Source organism: Thamnophis sirtalis, unplaced genomic scaffold (assembly GCF_051295495.1).
Source record: "Thamnophis sirtalis isolate CommonGarterSnake01/CBP01778 unplaced genomic scaffold, rThaSir2_p1.2 scaffold_9, whole genome shotgun sequence".
NCBI classification, from domain to species: Eukaryota; Metazoa; Chordata; class Lepidosauria; order Squamata; family Natricidae; genus Thamnophis; species Thamnophis sirtalis.
Genome location: NW_028261389.1, coordinates 36727948 through 36747989, shown reverse-complemented (window position 1 = coordinate 36747989; position 20042 = coordinate 36727948). Strand labels below are relative to the sequence as shown.

Here is a 20042-nt window from a genome sequence, read left to right as displayed (position 1 = left end):
CCCATTCTTAAAAAGCAAAAAATAGAAAGTATAGTGTGACAGATGTTGGCACTCACAAATTTGTCTGATTGTCTGTTTTTATTTCTTTTCCTGGTTCTCCCAAAACTTTTTTCAGTGACTCTATTACTTATAATTTTGAAGAGAAAGTAGAAATAAATACAAATACAAATACAAATTTAAAAAGATACAGAGTTGAAAATCCTGCTTGGATTTTAGCCTGGATCATTTTCAGTCAGCCCCCAGTGCTTGAGAGGGAAGCCTCTTGATATGGGGGCTAGTTGAAAACACCCTGAGCCAAAGCCCAGCTTGGATTTCAGCTAGCCTCAAGAGACAAAAGGGAGTCCTCTCACCAGGCAACAGGTTCCCCATTGACTATTTGGGGAAGCCAGCTGGGAAGATTGGAAGTAGTGATTAAATGGTCATAGAGCATTTGGCAACGAATCCTAAGTGCAGATGGGTTGCCAAGCACCCAGATGGTAACTGCAGGGGTATTGGAACAACTGTAACTTTAGGAACTGATTATAAATCCCTTCATTCAGCACCACCACAGCTTTGAAAGGTTACTGAATGAATGATTGTAAGTCGAGGATTACCTGTATTTTTTTGCTCCAAACTAGTTCAAATTAGTCAAACTTTCCAAAAATTAATTATATTTTTAGATTTAATTCTCTGTTACCATGCTCTTCAGGACAAATATCAGATCTTAGACATTTAACTCTCATTCAGGATTAGGCCTACTTATCAGAACATTTCCCAACAGAGCTAAGCAAGATGAGTTCCTTTATTGAAAGCACTCTTAATCTCATATGCTTGTGTGCACATAGACCTGTGTACTATATCATCTGTAAACAAAGCATTTATGTAGGCCAGTGTTCTTAATTACACATACTAGGCTTTTCCCTCCTACCTTAATAGGTGAAGAGTTGCTTTAGAAAAGATGTGCCCTATGTTGACGTAACAGTTCTCTTCAATTTGGGAACCACCAGTTCTTACAGGTCAGCTTCATTCCTTACATTTTCTCCCTCCCAATTTTCAGTTTCTTCTCCCTTCTTAATCTAAAAGCATCAGGTTCTTTTCCCGAAATTCCCTCATTTTTCTTGGTGATTGCTAGATTTGCCCAGCTGTTCATTTCTTTCTTTTCTTATCTGGAACTACTATTACTCATCTCCCCTCTTTTTTTTAGGCCTCTTCTCCCTAAGTGTTTTGTTGCTTATAGAATTGTATGGCAACATGTATGGCAAAAAAAAAAAAGTCGATCTTGATATATTCTCTAATACAGTGTTTCATTTAACCAAATATTGAATAATGTTAACCTTACATTCCGTTCCTAATTATAGATAACAGGTTTAGTTAAGCCAGTGGTGGGTTGCAGGCGGTACGCCCCAGTACAGGCGTACCACATCCTGCCCAGAGCACTGGGTACCGTTTTCTTTAAATTTCAACTTTTCTTTAAATTGCAAGTGATTTAACTTCCTATAGGAAGTTATAAAAATCTTTGCTATCTGTCTACTCTTGGGATTTATTTACAGTAGAAAGAACAATATTTCTGACTGTTTGGGTAAGTGCAAGATAGCAAAAGTCAGGGGCAACTACATGTGATCATATCCCTTCTTTATAAGATGTGTTGGTTATGGTTAAAGTAGCAAAATTAGGAATTATTTTTAAAAATATTTGTCAAAGCCTCCCAATGGGATATGCCTACAGTGGAATGGATTCTACCTGTTGGACTAGCACCAGGGGAACCCAAATTAAGTCCTCCTCCTGGCAATCTGGTACAAATGTTTATTGCATAACTTTGAGCTAGATACTATCTCACAGCCCAACCTAACTCATTTATTATGAGGAAAAAATAGATTAAGAATGATATGTATGTTTCCATGAGTTCTTGAGCAAAAGGCGGGATATAAATCTAATAAATCATACATTGCACATAAGCCATTCTGTTGATTGACCAAAGAGGTAAAAGCACTAGCAGAGGAAGTAGTGGGACAGATGAAACTTTTCTGTAGGGTCTCATTGATACATTCCTTTAAATGGATTAATTTTGTATCTGACATTGGGTAGTGTTATTTTGGGAATCTGGGCTTTAAGATTGATAGTGGAGTCACAGAACTGATGAGAGAGAGCAAGGTCTGTTCCCCCTTTTCAGCAGCATATCTACATATGAATTTAGCAGGCAAAATTGAACAATGCACTTACTGAGAGATGATGATGAAGGTTTGAGGCCCTGCAGTTTTGCATCTTGGGGACTTAAGATATTGTTACCTGGCCCCTGTGATGGTGAAGATTGTGAATCTGCAGTCAATGATTTCTAAACATTACAAGATACAAAGTTGCACAAACTGTTCATGGTTTTTGATTATTTGCAAAGGTTTGGAATACTTTGTGATGGGTGTTGAACATAAATCCTTCAGAAGTGTGGTGGTGATTGTGGTTACAAGGACATTTATGTATAGTATGGACAAGCTCTCCATAAAATAGACATACAATTAATGTGCATCAGTGCAACTTGTCTCAGGCAGAAGACAAGAGGTGTTCTTTTCCAAAGAGAGTGATTGGGAGACATGATGCATGTATCTTTGTGTATGCATAAATAGAATACTTGTCGTTATCCTTTCAATTTTAATTATATCTAAGGATGTCATTCCAAGATACATAAACAACTTAATAAGGGGATAATCATTATTAGTATATATTGAGAAAATATTGGCTTCCTGTATTTTCAAGTGCTAACTACTTGATACACCATTCTAGAAAAAGATTTTATGCATTAAAGATGCTGGGTGACTTTGAATTGTAAAGCAGATTTATTAAAGTGCATAGATAATATATTAGTTTTTTTGTGTAATAATTTATAAAAACCACTTTCAGTACTCTGTTTATGATTTTAAAAATTATTTGATTTGGTATACATTAACTTGGTGTGCTGCCAACAATCCATACACTGATCTCTAATGTTATGGCCTGCTTGTTTTATAGTATGGTTTCTTTGAACTTGGTTTGAATGCAAATAATGTTCAGATGAAAGTAATCAAGACTGTTTATATATTTAAGACTTCAGATAGTTTTTAATTCTTTGCAGAAAGACATCCTGTCAAACCTAGCTGAGAGATTAAAAAGCTGGCTTCCTTTTTCCCTATATAAGAAAAGGCATGATATACTTCATCAATTGGTAAGCACCTGTTATTACCAGCTCACTTTCCTTTCAAACAATTCATCCATTTTCCTTAATATTTTTATATTTAATTTCTTTATTAAATATTTTCCCATTTTTATTCAGCATTTCTTGATATTACATAGTTTTCAAACTGAAATGTTTGGTGTTTAAATCTAAATAGAAGGTGATCTAGATGGGAGGGAACTAAAACTTAACTGTCTTAACTGTTTAAGAATCATTTTTATATGTATTAGGAACATAAGTACTCTTACAAATGAAGCTACTAATAAGTATATCTTTTAATTTTTGTAGCTTTTATTTTTATTTTCAAAATAAATATGGTATTAATAGTAAAACAGATTTTCATGTAAACATCTTGCAAATCATATTTCATCCAAAAATTGATGTTAAAAGAACAGCTTGCTGGCAATTGGTTCTCAGTCCTATTTCAAATAATCACTTATATACATATTGCTGTCTCTTGCCTCAGTTATTCTTTCCCACTCTGGAATATTACCAATTGATGAAGCAAGCACTGTTAAGAGAAAATGCTATAGGGTTATTGCTGGGTACATAGTCATGTGCATCTCTTTTGAAGTCTAGATCCTTGAAAATAAGGATCTATTTGTTTCATTTGTAACAAATGAAAAACCACAGACAGGCTGAGTAGGTCCAAAGCTGCTATAATCTTTGATACAAATATTTGTGGCTCCTGATACAGTATTGCTACACTAGGGGCAGAGCCTAAAAGCAGGAGGTATACCAAGCTGGCATTTTTCTTTCTAGCACCCATATTCTCTGTCTTTAACTAATCAGTCAGAGACTTTAAATATTTGCTTTCAGGAACTCATAGGCCTCTCAGTTTTCCGCAACACAGCAGGCAACTGCATGTTGCTTACTTTTTCTTCTTTCCTCCCATTCTTCTGTGCAAAATTTAAACTTATAAACACTCGAGGAGAAGATTATGAGTGATGGGTAAATTAAACTTACATTGGTGGCACTGGTAGTATGTAATAAAACCAGAATTACAAATGTTTTAAGTTTAATGCTTGCTTTTGTGCATGAACGTGATGGTTGATATGTTTTTTCTCTTCCCTCTGCTTTAAGGATGTTGGTTTTCGTTCAGAGGCACTGTGCACCATCCTGCAACAGGAAGTTCTGCTACAGGAGGATGTCGAACTGATTGAACTATTTGATCCTAGTATCCTGTCTGCAGGACAGCTCAAACAGCAGGAACATGGACATCTTCCAACACTGTGCTCCCTAGCAACTCCTAATATATGGTATTCACTTGAGCTACATACATGTTATGTGAATATATAATGTATATTGTTAGAAGAAGTGTAATTGCACACATAATGTCCCAGTGAATGGAAGTATTATTTAGTTTGTTTTCTCTCTTAGTTCTATCTCATGAGATTCTATCTCATAACTTTGGTATTGGCTACATCTCTATGTACTCCTTGCTAATTTGCAGGAGTATGTTTTGCTTTATCATATTTTCCCAACAGGCAAATGACCCTGAATTTATGACATCCTTTCCTGAAAAAGAATTAGAAACATTAAAATTCCAATTACTACCTAACTTTTCTCTTTTTGTGATTCCTAACTCCTGGAGAACATTTTTTTTCTCCCAACAGCATATATATGAACACATCTAAACATGTATGTGTATATGTGTTCTACCCAAAATTTTCACTCCAAAGAAGAGTTAGGAAAAAAAATTACTATTAATTTTTTCTCATACAGAAATATTTGCATATGTAAGCATATTTATGCTTTTTAGTAAGGCACATTGAGTTAAATAGCCCTTACTCTTAGGTAAAAGTGAATAAATTGCTTCTGTGTTGGTGAAGGATTGTTTAGCACTTCTTATCAAGTGTAAACTGAAGTGGAAACTTTGGAAAAAATCCTTGGAATGCTGAAGAGTTTTTAACTTTTCCTTATAAAATAGATCATAAGAGACACTTCTGCTCAGCTGGAAACACAAGGAAATCAATGGGTGCTTACTATTTAAATATTTATTTATTAAATTTATTTTATTAAATATATTTATATGCCGCCCAATTCCGAAGGACTATCGTACGCTCAAGTAAATTGGTCAGAGTAAGTCCTTTTGCGGAGAATGCTGTTTCATCCTACTTTAGTTTCCCTCGGGGGGGGGGGGGGGTAAGTGGCATATCTATATGACTAATGGAATGGAATGGTATTCAGGACACAATTTTTAAAGATTTTGAAAAGGAATATCTGTCACACAAAAAGACCAAGTAGAAACATTGAGGAGAATGTAATATCCTCATATCTATGTTTCTGTGTGTGAATTTTGCTTTAAAAATATAATCTTAGATCACTAATTGTAAAAATAAGCAACAGAACTTTGAAAATCAAGCCATACTTAAATATCTCTTGTGCTTTTTTTTGGCAGGGACATTACATTATTATTTCTCTTCATCAGCACACTGGTGACAACTGCTTCTTTATGGAGTGGATTCCTTGGATTAATTTTGGGAGCACTTTTCTTGGTTTACCTAACTATGCGAGGTTTGGATATAACACGGAGTGCAAAGTTGCAAATGTCTCTTAAGCAATGTCATCTCCAACTAGAAGATATAGTGGTTAATTGCCGCGCCTTCACTAACCTTGTGAGGAAAGCATTGCGACTCATTCAAGAAACTGAAGTAATTTCCAGGGGATTTACTCTGTGAGTCTGAATTGAATTGCACTCATTTTTCAAATCTTAAGTTAATGAATGGTGAAGAAAATTTTCCTTTCAAATTCAATCTCAGATTTTTTTAAAATTTATGCAGTTTTATCTACAGATATAACAAATGAATTCCTGGCCCTCAAATCAAGCATACCGTACATGTAGAAAGGTGATACAGTATTGTAACAAGGGCAAATGTTTTTTTTGGCATCTTAACTTTCGGCATAATTTCTAAACAGTATAAACATTTTAGTCAAGGAGACTTGAATTAGTATTGTTGGATCATATCTCAGAGAAACAAGGATGAGTAAACTCTTTGACTACTGAAATGTAAATACCAAATGCAATATGCACGTAAGAATATATGTATGCCTCTTCCTAAAATTGAAAGTAAAGCATCTAGTTACCTGTTATCAAGTTTTAATAGATTAGGTCTTCACTACAGACGCTGTGTACATTTTAACTGTACATTCTGTGTACATTTTAAAAGTTGATTGAACCATCAATGAATATTTCTCCACCCTGTCCTGTTTCCCACAAGTATGCATTCTAATTAAATGAAAAAAAAAAAAAACTTGTGAAATTCAAGTTTAAATTCAGTGGTTCAAAACAACAGTTCTAATTTGTCAAAATTTTCTTATACATTTCATATATATTGGATCACTCATTTTGAAGCACATGTAGATAATAAACTGTTGTTTGCCAGTTCAAATAACTTTGTTTAAAAACTGTAGTTGTCTTCAGTTCTCTTAACCATGGATAATAAATCTGCATTGCACTTACCAAATACGCACTCACTTTTTAAATATTCAGGGTTGTATAAGGCTGCCTAGGTCCATTCCTAATAAAATAAATGTACAGTTAAGAATGTTAATGTTAACATGATGTTTCAAAAAGTATAGCTGTAATATGAAAGAGATTCTTCTTTGATGTCATTGAACATTATTGTGAGAATACCATAAGAACAGACATGTATGTTAACTCAAGTAAAAGTGAAAGTCAGTTTGGTCTAGTGCTTGAGGCACCAAGATAAAAACCAAAAGACTGAGTTCTAGTCCAGCCTTAAGTGTGTAAACCAGCAGGATGACTTTGGGCCAATCACTCTCTCTCTCAACCCACGATGTCAGATTAGGGCGATAAAACAAGTCAGTCAGTTCCTGTCGCAACCAATGGATCAACACTTGTTTAATCCGAAAAAAGGTGGACCGTGCAGTTGGGGGAAACAACATTAGGAAGGAAAAAAATGTCATAAATTGATGATGCAGATATTTTAATTTTAAGAATCAAACATAATCAAATTTAAGCAATAGAAGCCCTCTATTTCGTTTCATATAAAAGTCTAGAAAGTAATATTGCACACAATAGTTTTTAATAGAGAAACAGATTATAAGTGACTGTTACAGAACAATGTGGTATATGCTTCCTATACTTTCATACAATATATAAATATCGCAAGATAGATATTTCATAAATCTGTGAAATAATATTTTTAAACTATTGCAATTAGTTTGAATATGGCATTCCTGTTGTTATTGTAGAATAAACTCACTATTTCTTGTGTTAGATATTGAATTTTAAAATAATGGTAGAATATTAGCTTATAATTCCATATGTTTCACATTCCATTTTAAAAAGAGTAATACTTTCCACTTCCAAAGAATGATACCAATAGCTTTAATGTGGAAGTATGTTCTTCCCATGTCAAGAATGGTCTAACAAGGCAAACGTGTATCTATACTTATGTAAAAAGTGATCCTTGAAGGTGAACAAAAAACAGATATCTCAGAATGAATGACTATGATAAGGAGATATAAAAATATATACGCTGAAAAAAATCTATTTTGTTTTCATACATATAGAAAGGAAATTGAATCCAGATGCCTGCCCCCAAAAGCTTTTACTGCCTATCTGAATCCTTTAGAAATTATTTTCAGATACAGTGTGCCTGTTTTAAAAGTAAATCCATCTTTTGTTTAATTGTATAGTTAATTTTATTATTTTAAGCATTGCCAAATAAATTTAAAGGCCATTTTGCAGTTCGGAGCCAAATTAATAGGTCTTAAACTAAATTTCAGGACTGTTGATTTTACAGAATTGGAAAGAAGAAAGTAGAAATCCAAGCCCCAGTGCATTTTCATTTAAATTTTAGTAGTCAATGTTTTCGTAAAAGGCTTATTTGCTACATAATATTCCAATTTGTAAATTGAAATAATATCTCAGGAAGTATGAAAATATATTCTATAAACTCAGAGAAAAGGCTGTATTATTGTTTTATATTTATATTTTTATCATTCTTTAGGACATCTGTACAGTTGTATCACATTTTACTTTTCAAGTTTGCTTGACAGGGTTAGTGCTGCTTGCCTATATAATAAAGGTGGACAACATCCTTGTCAGCATCTAATTGGTCTTCGGAAAGCCGTGTATCGATCAGTAAGAGCCAACCTCAGAGCTTCAAGACTTGCTACCTTATATATGCTTAAACAATATCCTTTTAAAAATAATAGATTATGGGGATGGAAATTAGCATACCAGAGTGATTGGCTGCTATGCAAGAAGAAAGGTGAATTGCCAAGTTTTTACTTAAAAGTTTTATATTCCACACTTTCTCTTAAAAGTTCCTTTCAGTTTGATCATCTTGCTGTTTCATAATCCACCGATTTTCACTGACAAACTATTCATTCATACATCTTTTTCAAAAAGGAAGTTTGTCTATCTTTGTTGAGTTGGCATTTTATATCACATATAAGATTCATTGGCCTAGACTATGAATCTTAGTATGCATATATTTGGACTTAGGTATGGTAACTAATAAACTTGTTAGTTTTTGAACTAGAAATTCTGAGATCCTGATTTTCAGCTATTAATTTTTCAAGCTGAAACCCCTGAGTGGTGTGACTATTACATAATTACATGATTACAACTGTAATCTTTCAATGTTCAGTTGATTAAATCTGTAGAATCACTCAAATTATTTTATTTCACAATCTTACGCCCAGTTTGTTTTTGCTTCAGCAATTTGTTTGAACTAAAGCTAAGATTGTTTCATCTGCAACTATATTGTTGGCTGTTTAACTTTATAAAGTAGATAAATTATTTCTTTCACCAAAATATTTGTCAATATTGCATTTGATGCAAAAGGTTCTTTAACAACCTTAACACTAAGTAAACTTACCCACTGAATTCTGAGAGTGACAATGTCACAAACTACATATGTGTGGTGCCTTTTAAGGACCTTGGTTTGGGATTAAATGAAGAGCAAGTATCTGAAGAAGAAGCATACAACCTCACGGATGGCTTCAGCTTGCCTGCACTAAAGGTAATCTAGTATCATTTCACTGATCATACCATCAACTATTCTGTCATTCCTTTCAGTCTCTAGAAGCTAAATAAAACAAAATGATCCTGAATTATACTATTATTTTAACATTTGAAATACATTAGGTTTGTATGATTTTTTCTACTTTCTTTGAATCTGTGTTTAGTTTAACCTAAACATGTTATGGTTTAGACCTGAATAAGCCTAACCATGACTCATGGCTATACTATGAGCAGGCTTGTCAGTACAAGTACATTGTACTTGTCATTATAATTTGGCAAGCTAAGTCTTTTGAATCAAACCATGGAATCAATTCCATTCATTTCTTTCTTTAACTTGTTACAAGTTCCTGATTTTCATAACATTCTGAAGAAGTCATGTAGGAAAGTTTAAAATTTGTTGTCCATTCCAATTTACAAGAAGAACCTTTGGATGTACTCTGTTTGTTCACAATTAAGCTGTTATAGCATAATGCATTTTGCTATATGTGTGGTGCCTATATGGGTGGATAAGTATTATTTTGGATGATTTTATTATGGAAGAGTATTTTAATTTTCAATATAAATTGATAGAAAAAATAATTTCCCCATGTTATTTGTACAATTGTACAAAAGAAACTCAACATGTAAAATAAATTACAAATAATTTATAATATATGTAATATTATCTCACTTTTATTATGTTTGTACAGCTAGTCCTTGTGGTAGCACTGTTCATTCAGCAACCATTCAACATGACAGCACTGAACAATCTGATCCCTGTAATTTCAGCTGTCACACCATCCCTCAATCACATGATCACAATCTGGGTACTTGGCACCCACTGTATAATTACATAATTGCAAATTGTGATCACAGGATCACTGTGCCTGACCATCCCTTCTAACTTCCCATAGGCAAAGTCATTGGGGAAGACAGCAGGAAGTAAATCATAGTCATTTGAGGTGCTCATTTACAAACCTGCACTGTCCTTATTAAATGACAACAATCGTAACTGCCAGAGTTGCTCTCACAAAGTGGCATGATCATTTGATGTGCTTTATGACCATATCATTTAGCAACAGTAGTTCTGAGCCCAATTGCTATCGTAAGGAGAAGACTACCTGTATATGGAAGTGTTAAATCTCTCCCCCAAAAGAATTGGACTTTTTTTTGGGGGGGGGAGAATAGAATGAAGGGATCAACATAGGGATAGATCAATTTCAGGATAATTTATTTAGTTTACATTATTTTAAATATTTTATATAATTTATATCTACACCTCCCATCATTCAAGATCATCAGACTGTCATTGCTTTGCTTAAATGTACTGTTCATGGGAAAATAGGGAAAATAGCTAACAATTGATTTTTTTTGTTTCTTAGGTTTTATTTCAGCTTTGGGTTGGTCAAAGTTCAGAATTCTTTAGGCGACTACTTCTTCTGTTATCTCCCTCTAATGCGTCTCTCAAGAGCCTGGTTACACCAGAACGTTTGCCTCTTTATATCTTTTCTGATATAATTCAAGATCTGCCACATGCTCATGCTGCTTGTTTAGAAGAACTTAAAAGGAGTTATGAATTTTACCGGTATTTTGAAACACATCATCAATCTTACTTGGAACGTCCAGTCAAAGCTAAACCAAAATCAGGATCACTAAGTCATCTCCACACTGCTGTGCGTAGTTTGCAACTCCATCTAAAAGCCTTACTGAATGAGTAAGTTAAACATAGGAATAATTTCTCACAGTAATAATTCTAGTTTTTGTTATTGTTCTTTTAACAATAACAAGCCCCCACCCCTTGTGGCCTTTTATGTGTTAATCGAGGCACGGATGATGGAGAGGAAGGGAAGCCAGCTGCTTTCACACAATACGTTTATCTCAGAGGCTGAATTAATCACGTGGGTCAGAAAGACATGGAACTTTCACCGAGTTTCGGCCAATCACTCCCCCCCCACACCCAACGAGACAAATTTAGCCCTCTTTAAACTTGTGCAAAGGCAGCTGTGGGCAATGTTCCCTCTAAATAGTTGCTCCAAAAAGCCCGAGCCACCACAAGCCCTCAACCTAGTCACTTTGCTGCCCTGCTGCACCTCAAGACTCCTGTTTAGCTGGAGCCAATTGTGCGGCTGCTCTGCAAACTGCAGTCCGTGTCTGGCAAATGACACTGCGCAGCAGTTGGAAACTGCTGCGCAGTGTTTACTTTCCACGTGCACAGACACGCACCTTAGAGACACCATTGTTTGCACTGTTCAGATATTTGTTAGTATAGACAAATCTGAATATTTTTTCCAAGGCTGCTCTACCAAGTGCTAGTATATGTATTTCCTTACTGCTTGTTCCATACTGTTCATGATTTATTTTTTTGTATATTAACATCTTATTTACCATAAAAGTTTATTTTCTGTTGATCATCTTACATATACAATTTCCTATGATATTCATGTACGTACACACACACACACACACACACACACAAATATAAATATATGTAATATTATTATACCTTAATAAAAGCATTTACGTAAATCTACTAACAGGTCTAGCACAAAAGAAAAGGGAAAGCATGTAAACCCCAAGGCTTGTAGTAATTCATTTTCCCCACAATGAACCACAGAAAGTTTTTAGGCCTGTTAGGCGATTTAAATTCTTTTATTAAAGTTTGTCACATAATCTGCCACAACTGGATTGTGGGATAGGCAGATGTTGATATTTGATGGTATTAGAGGTATTGTCACAGGATATAAATTGTTCCAAGTAAAGCTGCTTTTTAATTCCATGATATAGTTTACTAAGGAAGTATTTTTTCCTTGAACAATATGTTATATAAACTGCTAAACCCACAAGATAGGATGTGTTTCTCTTCAACCTTGCTGTTATTTGAATTAATCGGTGTAGATTCTTCAATTCTATTTAAAGAAAGACTTTAAGCCATGAGATTCTCTGTTCTTTGATGATCTGGTTCTTTTTGCTGTGTTTGAATACCTTTTTTTTTTCTTAAAAGGCTAATAACTGTTGTTTACTGGTCAAAACTATTAGGCATCTGCTGTTATATCCCAATAAAGCCCAATTGTAATTTTCTTCCCATTTTTTTCTGAAATACTTGTCTGAGATTTTCTTTTTTGTTTTTTGTTTTTACAGAATGATAATTCTTGAGGATGAACTTGAGAAGATTATGAATTCCAAGGAAAGCCCAGAATTAACTTGGGAGGCCTATCAAATTGCAGATCAAAAATTTAAATTGATTCGTCCTCACATGCATGCTAGCAATAGTTGTTGGGAAGAGGCTATTTCTCAGGTGGAAAAAATGATTCGAAGAAATTCAGATAAAAAAGATATACCATTTTCAAAAGGTATTCAATTAGGCTGTTCTTAACTGAAAGTTACTAAGACATAATACCCACAAGTCTTTGATCATGCATAGAGCCCATTATTCTCTTCACTGGAATCACAATTCAGCCAGGAAGACCAATTTAAAAACAAACTGGAATATTAAATGTAATAAAGCCTTTTGAAAGAGCTTTCCTGGCTTTAGGTACAATGTCTGGACCAAGTCTAATTAAAAGGTTCTCATTCTGATTACATTAAAAAACTGGAATAAAACAGGAAGAACAGATTGTACTGTAATAAACAAAACTGATAAACCAATCTGAACAAAACTGTTCATAATATGTCCTTAAAGAAAAACCTTCTACATCATCATTCCAAATATTCCAATCTTATGATATACCTTTTTACCTCCAGGTAAATCTGAACCATCTTGTGAAAACAAGCATTGCACTACGCTCCCTTTAAAGCAGCCAACTGTGCATATAGAAGACAAAGACCCTGTTCCTGAAGAACAGGTAATCATAGTATAGAACTCTAGAAAGAAGTTATTCACAAACAAAATGTAGAGATTATTCTGCATGCATACGGATAGGAAAATCACTATTAATAACTGCTACAATTTTTTCCAACAAACTTTTTGTTTTTTAGGGAAGGAAGAATTAATTGTATATCAATGGAGTGCATATTTGTCAGTTTGCATCCTGCTTTTCTATTCAATTCAGAAACAGTATTGTGTAACTTATCAACTCCCAGAATTACCTGTCTTTTGTGTAACAAATAACTTCCTATTTGAGGATAGAGCAAAGAAAATATCATATTTTGTGTGGAAAAGAGTCAAATCTAGCTGAATGTTTTATTTTGCACTATTTACAAATATGTTCAACAAGCATTGCTAGTTTTCTGCTATGGAATTTAAATATATATATTTACTTATTTCACTTAACAACAAAGTTGTCGGTTACATTTGTGATTGCTAATTGAGAACTGCTTGTATCTATTAACAGGATAGAAATAGTTATCAAATCCATTTTATACCCTGCTATGTTTGCTATATATTAGCAAAAGAAATAATTTTTCTGCTTAGTATCACTGAATAGTGTTTTAAAAGAATAATAATATTATAATTTAAATTAAACTTGTTACTTGGCTGAAAAGAGTTTATTTCCAGGATTGAAGGTAAAAATTAAGATTGGGCATTTAAAAATTTGTATGTCAATTGTAATAGTAATAGGAACATAATTTGTATAAATAATTGAAAATAGTAAACATTTTTTGAGTAGATTGTTTTATGATTTCAGTCATTAGAAATTCTGTAGTCTGCATCTGTGTATCTGCATTATAGAAATGTAATCACAGATAAGAACTGAATTTAGTTTGCCTTGGCTATTAGCTTGCTTGGGTTAAGTAATGTGCTAGTTTAGGGTAAGATATTATTAGTATACAGATGATTCTCAGGTATATATTTCACCCTGGGCTAAATAGGGTTTATGGCAGAAGTCTTTGTCCAGTCCTTGGTGGCTTCAATGAATGAAGAGTATCATGTTCAGAATTGAATTCAACCCAAACCAGACAGAGTGACTCTTAATTCAGAAGCCTACTAATTCCAGATAAAATAATCCAAAATTTTGACTCTCAGATTGTGCTTCCCTGGTGAGATATGCCAATATCTCATAGATTCTTCTAGGCTCAGATCTTTCTAGAGGAACTAATAAGAGACTTTGCACAACTTTAATTTGTACACTAATTGCAGCCTTACAGGGAAAAGGATGCACTGAGGATAGACTCTCATGCCCTTGTCATCTTGCAACCGGATGGATGTAACTTGCTCTACATGAGGTGTTCTTAAAGACTGGAAACTGCAGCTGGTTCAAAAATACAATGGCTTACTGGGCATTCTTAGAACTTCCATTGATTAATGATGTGTTTCTGAGTAGAATTTAAAGTGCTGATTATTTCCTATAAAACCCTATATGGTTATCTAAGTCCCTTAGCTTTTCTAGAAGGTCATTGAAGATTGATCACTGTGGAGCCACTGATGACAGGATAATATATATTACATTAGCTATTTGCTAGTATTTCTTTCATCACCCAAATGGTGTACATTGCTTACACTCCTTGTGGAATAAGATGATAAATAAATTCTAGAAATAAGTATTTCAGAAAATTCCTTTGGAATTTTAATTCCCTTTGAAATCCTAAAATATAAATTAATAGATGATTAAGAATGCTAATAATTTGCAGGATATGGTAATATATAACTCAAACCAAGTATTTGTTGACTTTTCTTCAGGAACTTGAAGCATATGTTGATGATATAGATATGGACGAGTGTAAGAGAGATGATTTTTATTACTTTTCTCTGGAAGACAGACAGAGACAAAAACGTGAAAGAGAAGAATCTAAGAGAGTGCTGCAGGAACTGAAATCTGTGTTGGGATTTAAAGCTTCAGAGGCAGAAAGACAAAAGTGGAAGCAACTGCTCTTTAGTGATCAAGGTAAATAATAATGATAACAATGTAACTATCTTTAATATAGATCATGATAAATCTTTGCAATCTTCATTTACATAACAAATTATTCCAATTGTTCCAATTTATCTGAATTTGTATTTTGTAAATGAATTTCTGTTCATCAGAAATTTCTGTTTATCAGATTTCTGAATGATGTAATCTGATTATTTACAAGAAACCTATATACAATTATTATGTTCTCATCTATTATTTCTTGAGAGGAAATATGATTTATAGCATTTACAGTCTTCAATCCTCTGTGTAAAATACAAATTTTATTTATACTGAAAAAAAATTAAAGCAAAAACTTTGTGTATTGGTTACTTAGAGTATTCATTTTATTTTTCTCTTTACTAAGCTGCAATGAACACTTTTACTTCAGAGAACAGTGTACCAAATTTGGAATTAATTAAAAATTCAGACAGAGACAAGCAGGATTGTAGCAAAAATGAAAATCTAGAAGAAACCATTTCTGACCACAAAATGAAAGTTCCCAAAAATGAAAAAGAAAAGATGGAATATTTATTTGATGGCCTTGAAGTGAATGAACATGATGATGTTGCCATTGCTGCCTCACCAGAAGTTGAAAAAAGAACATGTTTCCAGTGCAACGGAGAAGATGAGGAATCTAAACAAAGTGCTGTAGATGTAAGTATGATAGAATCATCTGAAAATAAACAGTCTTCCATCAAACAAAGGTTGGCTGAACTCCATATATCCACAGATTTTAATTTCACATCAGGTCTAGCAGCACAGGTTGCTGCCAAATCCCTCACATTTAGAACCATGAAAGAACAGATGTTTGGAGAAGACGAGGAAACAATGGAAACTCAAGAGGACATTTTTGAAAAAACAGAAAATACATGACTGAAAATGGCATATTGTAAAGCTCACTTTAAATTTACTTTGCTGACTTGAAAGCAAGAAAATCAGAATTTAGCAATGGATGACAAGGGATATGTATATCTATTGTTAAAGTAATATTATTTAGTTGGCTTTTACTAGTCTTTTGAAATGTATACAAGTGCAAATACAAGCCAGACTCAAGATGTACAGTACAATTCTTACTGTTGCCGGAGGGGACTGAGTGTTTTTATTAATATTTTATTTATTTATATTATGAAGGCTTTTTCCTAATAGAAAATTATTCATTGTTTCCTTAATAGCAACATTAATTTAAATAAAAATACTTGAAATCATTATTTAATAATTTCTCATGGTTCTCATACCAGCTTTATTTCTTCTACTGATTCTGCTTTCTATCACTAGCTTTTGTTGATCCATTACTACATCATGGTTCTATACTAAGATGTATCCTATTGAAATAAAAAAAATTACATCCATTATTGATGTATGATAGCAAAGGATTAAATCATTTGCCTATGTTCACTTCTGACTTGAGAAAACAATTTGAATGTATCATATATTTGCAACATTTCTCTGTACTAAATTTCCAGCCTATTCCTTATGATAACCATTCACTTCCCAATTTCGTTGTATTTAAGTATAATGACAATAAAGATTATACATACATACATACATACATACATACATACATACATATTTGTACATGAGAAAAATTAAACAAATTTTGAACCAGTCTTCCTCTTTGCTTCTTATGTTAATTTCTTTGAATAAAAGCATTTTTTTTCTTCTATAAATATCCTGATACTTGATGGTAATATGTACATACCTGATTTGTATCAGTTACTCTCTATTCAGGTAACTATTTTATTTTTAATCTGAATATTTCAGATAATTAGTAATTATTCAGCACTTGATTGTCGTTGAACAACATTGGACTGTTTTGCTAAACGTCAGCTTAGGGCCTAACAATACATGTTTTATGAATTAGGTTGCATGTCTTAAAAAGCAAGTGAGGATGTATTAGGCTTGTATTAATAATGAGTAAAGTCAGCAATTGCCAAATATCCACTTTTATTAAAGTAATAAATCAAAGAGGTTTATGATAAGTGGTGCTTAGTTTTCATTTTTGCTTAGTAAAATTATTGAAGACTAATTCCTATATTAAACTTGGAAAACTGCTGTATAGTGAACTAACTTTATATTTTTCAAAACTCTTTTGAATGTTTAAAAATCAGGATAACCTATGCAAATTGACTGTACAGTATTTGTCTCAGTAGCAATATTTATCGTTCTGTCCATCATACAACAGTCCAGTAGGGGCTGAACTCAAGATGATAATAATGTATTACTTCAAGTACCTCCTTCCGAAAATGCCTCCCATTCTTCACTGGGTAAGATAATAAGAATCATTTTGTGAAGGGAAAAGGCAAAATTGTTGCTAAGTAACATTATATATCTTTAAAATTTAACAGATGTCAGGGCATTTTTGTTTTAGATAATGAGTTCAAATGGGCAACTCGGCCTTATGGTCTCAAGAGATAGTGGTTGAATACAAGTCAAAGTGTTGAATTGTCCAAAAATAAGAGATCCTGTACTCTCGGGGCCCAAAGACAATTGGATAGCCATGAATAAAACTTGTTTTACTGTTAATCTCTTAAAGCTGCTGCACTGCAGTCTCTTATGAGATGAAAATTGTTGGGGGGGGGGGCCCTCAAAACAATGATTGTTATTGATTTGGCAGATTAGATAGGAAATGTAATAGTTTAAATACCAGTTTTCATTCTTCACTCCTTTTGAATATTAGAGTATCTAAATGAATATTCTGAAAAATCTGAGGATATACAAAATCCCATGTCATATTTACAAATTAATATCAACGACAATTTAAGAAAACATTTCAGTTTAACCACTCCTCAAAATCTTGTTTTCCATGAAGCTGGAGACTAAGATAACAGCTATTGTCGAGTTTATTTCCCTACTAAACAACAGAAAAAGAAAATTTAAGACAGAGTGCGCCGAATCATTACAACAATGCTATACTATATATAAACCAATTGTCATAAAATTGATGTATAAGTTGAATTTTTTGTAAAAAAAAAACCTATCTCTAAAAATATGAACATTTGGAAATGCAATGAGAAGATGTACAGACATAAACACACAATTTAACCAGTTTTTGAATGGGGATCTTAACATAATTTATACAATGTATTCTAGAAACTAAGGGAAACAAACTTGTTAGTAAAAGGTTAATTGTTTAATGTATCAAATTTGCCTTAATCTTTAGTTGCCTTAAGACAACTAAAACTACAGTATTTACATTGCTCTAAGCATCCATTTACAAAAGTAGCAGATAGATTTGAACCTGGGTCTCCCGAGTGTTAATCCAACATTTAATCTCTATACCTCACTGACTTTTACTAAATTAATCCAACTTTCTGGGTTTCAACAGCACACTTAATTAATTGCTGACTAGTAATTCAGGGATCAAGCAAGCATGGTTGTAGCAATGTGCATCTTGGATGAGTAGGAAATACAAACATGGAAAAGTAGAAAAATATTAAATATTAAACCCCATAATTTAATTTTGTATTCCTTTAAATAGCCTGCCATTTTCATTTTTTTTTTTGCTTTGTTCAATGTCCTGCTTTAGTCTTTCTTCCTGGCATCATCCTCTCTTCTTTCAGTGATGACTTTCATCTGTACTTTAGTCTCTGTATCTTTTTCTTTCCCTATTTTTCTTTTTTTTCTTAGTAATTTTTTTTATTTTTTCATTTTCATAGCATATAAATTACATGTATACTATTGCACAGCCTGCATCATTTTGTATTGTTAAATGTTTACGTCAATTAATCTTACCATCAACTCCCAAAACACCATTATTAGCTCTTCTGCTCTCCATACACCATATTTGTCCTTATCCCTCACTTTCTTCTCCCGCTCTCTCCTGCCCCTCCCTACCCTACTTCCCCTTCCTCTCTCCTTCTCCTCTCCCCCTTTCCACTCCTCTTTTCTCTCCTCCTCTTCCCCCCTCCTTACCCTCTCTCCTATTCCTCTTTTCTTCCCTTACCTCTCTCCTTTTCTTCCCACTTTTCATCTCATTTACTTGGTGTATTTCACCTTCTGAGCAAGCTCCATTTTACATTGATGGTATTTATAGTTCCTTTTCGATATACATATTTAATTTTATCATATATTCTCCTTTGTTAAAAGAAAAAATAAAATAAAAAGTATACATATATAGTTGTTGTACTTTTAAACACACAAACACACACCACCTAATTTGGTTGAGATGTAGACCTGGTTACAATTCCCAGATATTCTCATTATCTTTGTATAATATAATTATACATCCTTATGCGCCTCCAATTTGTGATTCTATCTTTAAATCTCAATAGTTTCCCATTGTAGATATATTCCATGTTGCCTCTCCATTTTCCATATCTTGGGTTAAATTACCCTTAAGTAGTCTATAGTCGCTGTTCAATGGTCATTACAATTTCCTTAATCCTATTATGTAAAATAACAAGCAGTAAACATCTCACTTTATTCATCATCTTAAAAGTTCTATATATATCCATGTTTCATATATTTTAACCCATGTTTAGTTGTCCTTCTGTTGTCATTTTGTCAATTTGCAGCTCAGTTTAATTATCATGTATAAAAGTGAAACACAAACCTCTGCTTTACAACCTCCCCATATCAGTTTCATATTTAACCATATTTCATATATTTTGGCCTTTTTAGTTATCTTTCCATTATTATGTCCAACTAGTTAGCAACTCCACTTTATTGTCATATTTAGGAATAAAACCCTTATCTTGCTTTATATTTTCCCATATCTAGATATCTGATTTTTTTCCTAGTAAGTCTTTTGTCCCACTTCTCTGTTCCTGTCTTCTCCCTTTTCTTTGTTTTAACACCTCCACTCCCATCAGTTTTCCCCAGGCCACCCTCACAAGAGTATTTTATATTTCTCTTTTTTGAGGCATAGCCTCCTACTTCAATTTTCCTTATGACACTAAGAACCTCCCAAACCACTTTTTTCTGCTTTTTATTCCCTTTTGTTGGGACACCACTTCTTTTTGCAGTTTTTACAGTTTTCCCTATGCCACTGCCACGACTGAAGTTTTTTGTCTGCTTTTTATTTCCCTCCATTTTCCCCCTTCATTGTCTT

At 33.3% G+C, this 20042-nt stretch overlaps 1 protein-coding gene across 4 annotated transcripts in view; it reads left to right on the top strand.

The window, feature by feature from the left end:
- Positions 1-16971, top strand: part of VEZT (vezatin, adherens junctions transmembrane protein) — a 31977-nt gene extending 15006 nt beyond the window's left edge. For 3 of the 4 annotated variants that reach the window (XM_014060479.2, XM_014060481.2, XM_014060482.2), the window contains exons 3-12: positions 3083-3172; positions 4265-4440; positions 5583-5858; positions 8198-8347; positions 9033-9180; positions 10544-10875; positions 12300-12511; positions 12903-13003; positions 14779-14983; positions 15357-16971. In XM_014060479.2, the coding sequence (XP_013915954.2) occupies positions 3083-3172; positions 4265-4440; positions 5583-5858; positions 8198-8347; positions 9033-9180; positions 10544-10875; positions 12300-12511; positions 12903-13003; positions 14779-14983; positions 15357-15865 (2199 nt within the window). In that variant the 3' untranslated portion in view covers positions 15866-16971. The remainder of the gene's footprint in view (positions 1-3082; positions 3173-4264; positions 4441-5582; positions 5859-8197; positions 8348-9032; positions 9181-10543; positions 10876-12299; positions 12512-12902; positions 13004-14778; positions 14984-15356) is intronic. The other variant, XM_014060480.2, reaches the window with a different exon arrangement.
- Positions 16972-20042: the final 3071 nt, after the last annotated feature.